A 10,847-nucleotide genomic window follows, 5' to 3' on the forward strand; every position below is an offset into this window, starting at 1 on the left:
CTAAATACAGTTGGTTGGATGGTGATCCCTTAAAAGATATGTCCAGGTCCTAATTCTTGGGAGCTGTTGAATCTGAGCTTACTTAGAGAAAAGGGCTTTGCAGGCATAGAGTCAGGGACTAGAGATTAGATCATCTTGATTTTTGTATGTGCTCTAAATCCAGTGATAAATGTCCTTGTAAGAGAAAACCGGGAAGATTGAGACAAAAGGGTTGGAGGCATGCTGGGCACACTGGTAGCTCACGTCTATAATCCTAACTACTCAGAAGGCTGTTGGTTCAGAGCCAGCCCAGGTAGGAGAGTCTGTGAGACTTATTTCCAATTAACCACCCGAAAACTAGTGGAGTTGTGGATCAAAGTGGTATAGTGCTAGCCTTGAGTAAAAAAGCTCAGGGACAGCACCCAGGCCCTGAATTCAAGCCCCCTGACCCAACAACAAGAAAAGGGTTGGAGGCATTGTGGCAGAGTGGGGTAGTGCAGCCGTAAGTCAGGAATGCCAACAGTCGAAAAAGATGAAAGAATAACATTCTCCGAACTTCCGCAGTAGGTGTGACCCTGCTAATACCTTATTTTAGATTAATTCACTGTCTCCCAGCAGTAACACACTTGTTCCAAACAATTGTCTCTCCATCTACTGAAAGGGGATGTCTGCGCTTCTGGGGGTATTTGAGTTTTCCTTGGATAAAACGTATCTTCCCTGTTAGGTGCTGTTTTCATGAGTTTACCCTGTAATGTATCTTCTTTGCCTTTTGGCCAAAGGTTGACTTTTTTATTGGCTAGTTCTGGGCCTTGGACTCGGGGCCTGAGCTCTGTCCCTGGCTTCCTTTTGCTCAAGGCTAGCACTCTGCCACTTGAGCCACAGCGCCACTTCTGGCCGTTTTCTGTATATGTGGAGCTGGGGAATCGAACCCAGGGCCTCATGTATACGAGGCAAGCTCTCTTGCCACTAGGCAATATCCCCAGCCCAAGGTTGACATTTTATCTTAATCCAGGCCAGTAAAATTTAAAAAAAAGTTTTTAAATTGTGTGGGGATGGGGTGGGGTGAGTGCTAGGGGTTGTGCATGCCAATTATTTGCCATACTTAGCTGCATTCCCAGCTCTGTAGAATTTGATTTATAAGCAACATGGCACAAAGACAAAGAAAAAAAAGGATAAAAAAAAAAGGCTGTCCTTTAATGGGTGGAAAGCCTTGATATTCTGGAGAAGACTGCTGGAAGCCTAAAAATTGGAGTACAGTGGAGAACAGTATTTGGACACCATTCCCATCAAACAGGTGGGCAGTCAACGTGTGTAATCACCTAGGTTGGGATAATTTCAACTACATAAGAGGTAAATTGGCCATTTAAGACACATGGTGATGTTTTTGTTTTTTGTTTTTTTTTGGCCAGTCCTGGGTCTTGGACTCATGGCCTGAGCACTGTCCCTGGTTTCTTTTTTCTCAAGCCTAGCACTCTACCTCTTGAGCCACAGCGCCACTTTCAGCCTTTTCTGTGTGTGGTGCTGGGGAATTGAATCCAGGGCTTCATGTATATAAGGCAAGCACTCTTGCCACTTAGGCCATATTCCAGCCCCACATGGTGATGTTAAAAGGTCAAACATCATAGCTTCCTGGAACCAGAAATCTTAAGGAGCATGAGCAGGTAAAGGAAAAAAAAATGGATCAATGAGAATTTTGGGGTATGGGAAGGGAAGTGGGTTAATCTTGGAACTGGGGTCAGTTTAATTTGAGGATGGCAGTGATGGGGTGAGTGTTAAGGAAGGCTGGAGTGGAACATTGGGAAGACAGTAGTCCAAGTATTTAGGGAGCTGCAATTGTGGAATAAGAGGGTCAAATAGAGCTAGACATTAATACACCTTAGGCAAATGGGCTACCCCCCAACCTGGGACTTGGTTTTTGGAATAATGGAGCATTGCAATATTAAGATCGTAGAGGCAATAGGATCTAATAATGGTATGGTATATTTGAATTTGACCTGGGTTAAGTAGAACTGTCAGGATATTGTGGGGAAATAATTAGAGCTGGGAACCTTGGTTTGGGGAAGAATCTACAATTGGGATTAGGTGACAGAACAATGTGAGGGATATTATCCTGAGTTGTCATTGAAGGGCTAAAAAATAATCCCCCTAGAGATATGAGCCCTATGCTGTGATGAGATCGTACTCGGGGATAGTAGAAGATCCAGTATCTGAAATGAATGGAGACCAGACTAAAGGCGCCAGCCAAAACATTTATTTAATCAGAGCTACCACAATTTCAGACATTTCTTTAAAGTATATGCGATATTAGACTGTTACAGGGACACTGATGAGTAAAGAAGCGATGGCGAAGTGGGCTTTACTAACACCTCCCCCCAGCGCTTTCAACATTTTAGGGGGCCTTCCCGGACCAGAATGAAGTCTCTCAAGAGTCCTCAAGTACTGCCTGCCCTCTCCCGGTGTGCTGGCCTGCGTCCCACGTGGTCCATAATGCGTCCTGGGCGTAGCTTTCCTGTGGGACAGTTCCGGCTACAGGTCTTTTCTCCACTCCTCCCGCAGCAACAACAATCTACAGTAGGAAAAAAAAAAATACAACCTGCGTCATCGCAAACCCCTGGGGGAGCCGCCTGACCCCTAGATAAATGCCACTCACCTGGCTGGCCCCGCGCTCCGGGTGCCCACGGCGCACCCCGGCCCGCCAGCCCCTGCACGCTCATTTCTCACTGCGTCAGTTCCAGTTCCAAGGCCCGGCCACTCATCCTGGGGCCACGTCGCCTCACTGGCCCCTCGGACAGGGCACAGACCCTCCCCACAAGGCCTCTGCCGGGCCAAGGGCTCGAGTCAGGCGCATCCTTTAGGGAACAGAAGGTTAGACTCTGCGCTGCCCACCGGCAAGACGCTGGCTGGGCTGGCTGCGCGTGGCACCGCGCGTAGCGTAGGGTACAGAGGCACCACCCTAATAATAAACGGTGTTCAGTGGCACTCGGGAACGCTAGACATCACAGACTGCATAAATAACACCAACATTTCATTGCCCGCAGCTACCTTCTTATTGATCAAACAGACAAAGCAGACAACAGACAAATGAAGCACCCCAAACACGGAAACAATGCAGTGCGGCTCCAAAACAAAATACTGAGCTTTTCTCTCCCCTTCCCGCCCCCCTGCCCACCCACCCCCCTCCCACTCTGCGCCCACCCGTCCTTCCCTGGCTACTTAGGAAAGCTGTAAATGGAGGTAGGTGAAGATGCAAGAGGTGATGGAGAACGCAAGGGCTGCGTAAATGAATATGGAGAGGTGAGGGAAATGGTCGAGATAGCAGCCCTCCTCCTGTGGGGGCTCCTTCTCCTTTCGGGGGGCACGCGGGATCACTTTCAGGGTCTGCCAGACACGGGCCCCCTGTGCCCTCCCTCCGCGCCGACCAGGTTTCTTGCCCCCAGCCGACGACCTGGGCCCTCGGGCAGCCCGGAACTGTTCTCGGGGAGGCTTGTCAAACAGGTCTTCAGATTCAGGATCGGAGTCCGGGTACATCTCCAGGTCCAGAGGTCTCCGCAGAAAGTAGCCATTAGCCGCGGGCATCGCTGGCCTCGGGCGAGCACGGGCAACAGGTCAGCTGGACCAGGGGATCTGCGTGGCCAAGTCCCGGCTGGGAAGAGCGCAGTGGGCGGCAGCTGGCAGGCTGCTGTATTTCTAGTACTCCCGGAGGGGTGGGGCAGGGGCGGAGCTGATGGGATGAGGGGGGGCAGGGGAGGGGCTCTGCGGGGTCCTCCTGGCCTCTCAGCCGAGGCGCTTGTCTTCAAGCTCCTCCTCCTGCTCCCCGCTTTGTGGTCCAAGGCTTTGCGTAGCACCGAGGCTTGTTTCCACGGCAACCAGACTGGCATGCGGGGGAGGTTGTCAACGCAGCTAGCTGCGCGAGATCGCAGGGCACCGAAGGGGGACATGGCCCTTGCGAAGCTAAAATAACGAAGGACAGAGCTGCATGGAGGCAGCTAAATCAGGTAACTGAAGGTTCCAGAGTGTTCCAGGAAAAACTTCACAGTTGAGAGCTTAGAGTCGGGATTCACAAAGACACCATGAATGCACAAAGGCTGCCTTGGACTCCTACTTCTGGGTCGTGTCTAGAGCACATAGAGAAACCCAGAATTTTCCTGAAGAAGCCATGCGGCAGACCTCATAGATAGACCGCCTTCATCACCTTAGGAGAAGGCGTTTGTCTGTGGAAGAGAGAAGACAATCAGAGAGCTGTTCATTGAGATATTGGCTAGGTCAAAGACTAGATATGGACGGTGGTAACTCACTAGACTGGTGATGCTGGCCAGGAGTCATAGGACCCAGAGATTATTAAATGATGATGATGATGATAATAATAATAATAATAGTAATGAGAGCAGAGGTAGCAAGAACTCATTATCCAATGTGTGACTGAGTTGGGACTATGTTCAGCACTTCTGCAGACATAATTTCACTCGAATGGGGTGTTGGTGACTCATGCCTGTAATCCTAGCTAACTCAGGAAGCTGAGATCTGAGGATTTCAGTTCGAAGCCTGAGCAGCCTGAGCAGATGAATTTACCACCAAAAAAAAAGGACCTCTTTGAATTCAATCAAAGTCAACAAGGGTCAGAAATAGCTGTGTCCATATCCTAGATGAGGGACTATCGGGCCAGGACCTTAGAATTGGACTTGCTAGCTGCATGACCCTGAGCCAATCCCTTCTCAGATGATCTTAGCTACCCAGTGAAGAGATTACAATACTAGTGATGGCATTTCTCAGTCTGGAGACAATAGCTTCTGTTTGTGAGGGAAATGGTCTGGTAAGACACAGTCATGAGACTATTCATATCCTTTCATACAATTATCCCATCTCTTGATATTGGTTTTCAGACAATAGAGAAAAGCTTTCCATGGGATCCATATTGCGGTACTGTTTATCATGGCAAAAAAAAAAAAAGGAAGTAAATTCATCATTGGAACAAGAGGAGAATAGTTAATTAAACAATGGCTGCCGTACCCGAGGCTGGGGGAGGAAATGTTTCAGTAGCAGAGCACTTGCCTAGAATGCACAAAGGTTTTATCCCCAGCACTATGCCACAAGAAATAAAGGAAATGAATGGGAGGAGGAGGAGGGAGGGAAAGAGGAAGGAAGGAAGGAAGGAAGGAAGGAAGGGAAGGAAGGAAGGTTGCACTAATTATATAAATTCATGCAATCATATAGAAGGTATCTTGAAAGAATACTGTGAAGTAGCTGAGATTCTTGTGATGTCTGAGTCAAAGGAAAAACAAATTAATGTATGACATGAAAATGGAACTAGGAAACCTGAGGAAACAGATGGGGTGGGAACCACAGGGCAAGGGCAACGGATGGGGTGAGACTGATCAAGACGTATTTGCATCAATGGACATGTTGAATTCAAACCCCTTTGTACAACTTTCAAAAGATACAATAATAATTATTATTATAATAAAATCATATGTACCAGGATGCTGAGATGGAAATGTGTTCCTGCAGAAAAAGACTGGAAAAATAAAAAGATTGCTGATGGCAATTTTCATCTGGTTTGTCCAGATCTCATTTGTCCAGTTCCTGTGTACCATTGCTATATTTTTGTGCGTGTGTGTTTGTCAGGAAAATCAATTACTAGGTGAGGAAATCTAAGTAATGGATGCAGTGGCTGCTTTCAGAATTAACAATACCCAGTGATGTTCTTGTTGGTGCTCATATATACCAAGGTCCTTACCCTAGTGTCTGGATAGCCACATGTTGCTTAGCAACCACCTGCTCAATAGCAGTTGCTAGGGAACCAGGAAAGGAGCCGAACTCCTGAATAATAACAGCCCAGTGTCCATAATCCTGCCAGGCTCTTCCCTTCAAGTTCAATCTTGCAGTCAGTGCCATGCTTTTGTCTAGCCATTCCACTTTTCTTGTCCTTGCTGCTTGCAATTAACCTGCTAGTAACACTCATTGTGCCTCCACAACTGTGGAACTCCTCATAGCACAAGTCATCTCCAGCTCCCTAGCACCCTCTTCCTCCCCCAGTTCAAGGCCTTAGATCAGAGAATGTACAGCTTGGGGTTCAAGTCTCACCATTGAAGTCAGTATTGCCACCGCCTCCTTGTAATTAAGCCCTTTTAATTCCTTCTCTTGGGAGTAATTCCTTCAAGAAGGCACTGAATTCAGCTCGGGTTTCTACCACTGCAGCAAGGGCATCTCTGTTGAACAAATTTTTGGATTAGGGTCATGAGGACATCTCCCTGCTCTGAGGAGCCTATTCAAAAGTGAAAGACAAAATTATCTAGGGAGAATTCACTTCCACATAATGATCCTGTATGGTCCTGATTTTCCACCATGATGGAGAATGATCCTTATTGCCCCGCCCCAAACTGCTCCCCATCATCTTCACCCTGGGGAAGTCACCGTCCCACTGTTTGTAATCCCCAGTGACTGCTGTATTCAGAAAAATAGTCAGAAAAAATGGATCAAGTAAGCTGATGGCCAAAGAACACTCAAGGCAAGCCTGCCTTCTTGGGATAGCCTGGGACCTTGATATGAGTGAATGACCCTGCTCTGTGTTTGGCTATGGTTTGGTTCCTGGGTTCACAGAGGGCTCCCTGGGGTAGGCAGCCATTTCTGTTACCAGGGTCTTGAGGTCTTGATTGATGTCTTTTTTGAGGGGAGAGAGTCATGGGGCTTGAACTCAAGGCCTGGGTGCTGTCTCTGAGCTCTTTTGCTCAAGCTAGCACTCTACCACTTTGAGCCACTTCTGTTTTTTGAGTGGTTAACTGGATCTAAGAGTCTCATGGACTGGGCTTCCTGGGCTGGCTTTGAACCAAGATCCTCAGATCTCAGTCTCCTGAGCAGCTGGGATTATAGGCATGAGCTAATGGCACCCGCTTGATTACTTTTTTCTGACCTAATTAATCATGGAACAAAAGTATCAGATGTGAGTCAGGTGCCAATGGCTCACACCTGTAATCCTAGCAACTTAGGATGCTAAGAGCAGAGGACTGCAATTCAAAGCTATCCTGGGAAGCAAAACCTGTGAGACTCTTTAAATAACCACCAAAAAAAAAAAAAAGCCAGAAGTGGTTTTGAGGCTCAAGTGGAAGAACACCAACCTTGAGCAAATAAGCTAAGGGACAGTGCCCGGGCCTTGAGTTCAAGCCCCAGTATCAGTACAATCTGTCTCTCTGTCTCTGTCATCTTAAATGTATTTCCCACATCTCTGATCTGAGATTCTGAAGGATCACATAAGTCTCCTGAGAACCAAGGAACTGGAGAGAGAACCAGGTGAAGGGAAACCCTTCTGTTCTAAGTGGGATGATGGCAAATCTGATTGTCAGCCAAAGAATGTTAAAGAATGTTGGATGGCCTGGCCGGGAGCTGGTGCACTTGTCATCCTAGTTACTCAGGAGGCTGAGATGTGAGGATCACAGTTCAAAGCCAGCCCAGGCAGGAAAGGCCATGAGACTCTTATCTCCAATTACCCACCAGAAAACAAGAAGTGGCACTGTGGCTCAAGTGGTAGAGCGCTAGCCTTGAGCTGAAGAGCTCAGGGACAGCACCCAGGCCCAGAGTTCAAGCCCTACTATGGACAAAAATAAAAAAGAAAAGAAAAAAACAGAGTGAAAGGTTTGAAAGATGTAGTATATTGCATTTTCCAAATAGGGATGCTCCAACATGCATATCCCACCCTACCCACGCTTCTTGCAAAGTGATTGGCCTACCAGCCATTGACAGGTAGTATCAAGTTTCTCCTCTTTCAGTGTAGGCTGAGGGCAATGATGAGGGAAGTGGTGCTATCTGATATCCAAGGACAGGTCACGAAATGGTGCAGCTTTTGTCTCTCAGCACATTCACACTTAACCTGGGGGCCATGTTCTGAGAAAGCCCATGCAAGTACTGCCCAGCAGCCCCCATTAAAGTTTGTATGTGTGTGCTGACACTAAACTCATGACCTGGGTGCTATCCCTGAGGTTTTAATTTTATTTTGCTGAAGGCTGGTATTCTACCACTTGAGCCACACAGCTCTACTTCCAGCTTTTTGGTGGCTAATTGGAGATAAGAGTCTCACAGATTTTTCTGACTGGGCTGGCTTCAACCTGTGACCCTCACATCTCAGCCTCCTGAGTAAGTAGGATTATAGACATGAACCACCAGCACCTGGCTTTGGATGAGATAAAAAAAAACAACAACCTAGGCTGGGGATATGGCCTAGTGGCAAGAGTGCCTGCCTCATATACATGAGGCCCTGGGTTCGATTCCCCAGCACCACATATACAGAAAATGGCCAGAAGTGGCGCTGTGGCTCAAGTGGCCAGAGTACTAGCCTTGAGCAAAAAGAAGCCAGGGACAGTGCTCAGGCCCTGAGTCCAAGCCCCAGGACTGACCAAAAAAAAAAAAAAAAAAAAAAAAAAAAATGTAAAAAAAAAAAAAAAAAAAACCAACCTACCAGCCTCTGGTATATAACAGAAAATGGACTAAAACGATGGGAAGACTCTGCAGGCCATAGGGTGTCCTTCAATGCATGACAAAATCTGGGAATGTGGCTTAGCGATAGAGTGATTGCCTAGCATGCATGAAGTCCTGGGTTCAAGTCCTCAGTACCATATAAACAGAAAAGCCTGCAAAGTGGCGCTGTGGCTCAAGTGGTAGAGTGCTAGCCTTGAGCAAAAGAAGTTCAGGGACAGTGCTCAGGCTCTGAGTTCAAGCATTAGGACTGGGCAAAAAATAAAAATAAAAAAATCGGTACAGTTCTCTCCCTGGTATACCAACAGCTGACTTTCTCTGCAAGTTTTGTCAATGCTGGGTCTGATCATGGAAAAAGTGTTTTAGTTATCATCTGAAGTATTAATGTCCTCTAGCCCTCAGAGCTTTGCTAAGTTTGCAGCAAGGTGTCATTGTACGTGGCTCCACACATTGTACATGTGGTTATCTCGACACAATACAACAGTCACACCTGCAGCAGCATGTTCAAGGTCAGAGCCTCTCAGAGACAGGAGGGGGCTTGTCATCACTCAGAATGTTCAAAGATGGATGATCATCATGGATGTCATCATATGACATACAATAGGATAAGCATATTAACATGCAAAACTTAGTGTTTTAACATTCTTATAATGAATTACACTTATGAATATCCCTACCATTTCCCCATATTGTCTCATGTCCCTTCTTTGTTCCTTTCCACATGTCTGCCTTTTAAAAAAATCTTACTATTGATTTATTTCTGGAATTGTGTTTATCTTTTTAATTTTTTGTTGGTCCTGGGGCTTGAACTCCATGCCACTTCCAGTTTTCTGGTGGTTAATTGGAGATAAGAGTCTCATGGACTTTTCTGCCCAGGCTGGCTTTGAACTGTGATCTTCAGATCTCAGCCTCCTGAGTAGCTGAAAATACAGGCGTGAGCCACCAGAGCCTGGCAAAATTATCTTTTAAGTCATTGTACAAAGGGGTTTCTCTGTCTCTCTGTCTCTCTGTCTCTCTCTCTGTGTGTGTGTGTGTGTGTGTGTGTATGTGTGTACATTGGTAATGGTACTTGAACTCAGGGCATAGGCACTGTCCCTTAGTTTTTTTTGCTCAAGGGTAGAGCTCTATCACTTGAGACACAACTCTACTTCCAGCCAGCCAGGGCTAGCTTTGAATCTTATAAAGACTTCAGCCTCCTGAGTAGCTAGGACTATATGTGTGAGCCACCAGTGCCCAACTCAACATGTCAATTTATGAGTACAGTGCATCTTGATCAATGCTTTTAGCATGCCCTCCATCTCAGGTCCTCAGCCCCTCCCACTTCACTTCCAGGAGCAGCTTGTATCTCTGGCTCCCAGCTGCGTCAGTGGAACACCCTCCACCCAGACCTGAATTCCACCCTGCCCTTCACAAAAAAACTCTTCCAGGACAGGTCGACACACTCTCTGCCCAGACCTAGCTGCACACCAAGAGTACTTCCTGTCTCTAGCCCTGATATTATAAGGATGCCCCAGAATAGGGACAGGTGCCATTTCTCCCTCTCCCACGGGGGAGGGGGACTTGTCAGCCTCTGCTGGTGAATAAACCCCTTTCCCTGTACATGACTGTGCCCATGTGGTCTTCTGGGATGGATGCTTTCAAGTGTCACCTGTTCCATCATCATCCTCCCATTTTCCCCATCTATCCCAATCCTGCCCTGGTGTGTGTGTGTGTGTGTGTGTGTGTGTGTGTGTGTGTGTGTGTGTGTGTGTGTGTGTGTGTTAAGGGATGAAAAATAGTTCCATGTAGCTCAAGGTGGTCCCTGGACTCCTGGGCTCAAGTGATCCTTGACAGACTTGCCTCTTCCCTCTAGGCCCATTCTTTCTATGTATCCAAAGATGGAATATGATGGATTGACCCCCCTTCCCCATTGTCCCAAGCACATACAGGCCCCAGGCAAAACCCTAGGAGCATAAGCACAGTTATAAACAGCCCATTGTGAGCCCATAGGAAAAGCCCTGAACTCCCTAGACCTAAGGGCTTTTTCATTAACCTCTGCCTCCTTGCTCAGATCCCTTATAAGCCTGATCCCAAGTTGATCCCCTCTCACAACCTCCAAACACGTGGGAAAGTCTATGTCTCACGCTGTTCAAGGGTAATAAACAGTTCTCAACCTGTAGAAGATAAAGCCCGGCCTGTTTCCTTTTCTTCTCCATTTTCCTAACAATCCTCCTGCCTTGGCCTCTTAAGGACCTGAGATTATAGCCATACAGTGTTGTAGGGAGTAGAGCTGACTCCATCTTGATTAGAGAAACATGGTAGCAATTGTTAAAATGAAGTTAAATATTAGGTCAATCTGACCACAAAATTCTACTTCTGTAAATGGCTTGCTTAACTCGTTTCTTGCTTGCTCTACCCCCTGCATT

At 47.0% G+C, this 10,847-nt stretch overlaps 1 protein-coding gene across 1 annotated transcript; it reads right to left on the minus strand.

Annotated features, from left to right (window-relative positions):
* Nucleotides 1-3,188: 3,188 nt before the first annotated feature.
* Nucleotides 3,189-3,602, minus strand: LOC125365170. The gene has a single exon (XM_048365068.1). The coding sequence runs from the start codon at nt 3,553-3,555 to the stop codon at nt 3,193-3,195; it is 363 nt and encodes a 120-aa protein (XP_048221025.1). The 5' UTR covers nt 3,556-3,602; the 3' UTR covers nt 3,189-3,192.
* Nucleotides 3,603-10,847: the final 7,245 nt, after the last annotated feature.

This window comes from Perognathus longimembris, chromosome 17, assembly GCF_023159225.1.
Source record: "Perognathus longimembris pacificus isolate PPM17 chromosome 17, ASM2315922v1, whole genome shotgun sequence".
Lineage (NCBI taxonomy): Eukaryota > Metazoa > Chordata > Mammalia > Rodentia > Heteromyidae > Perognathus > Perognathus longimembris.

Bases quoted from the DNA above. Each gene is read 5' to 3' on its own strand.
- LOC125365170 (XM_048365068.1), bottom strand. From the start codon at position 3,555: ATGCCCGCGGCTAATGGCTACTTTCTGCGGAGACCTCTGGACCTGGAG.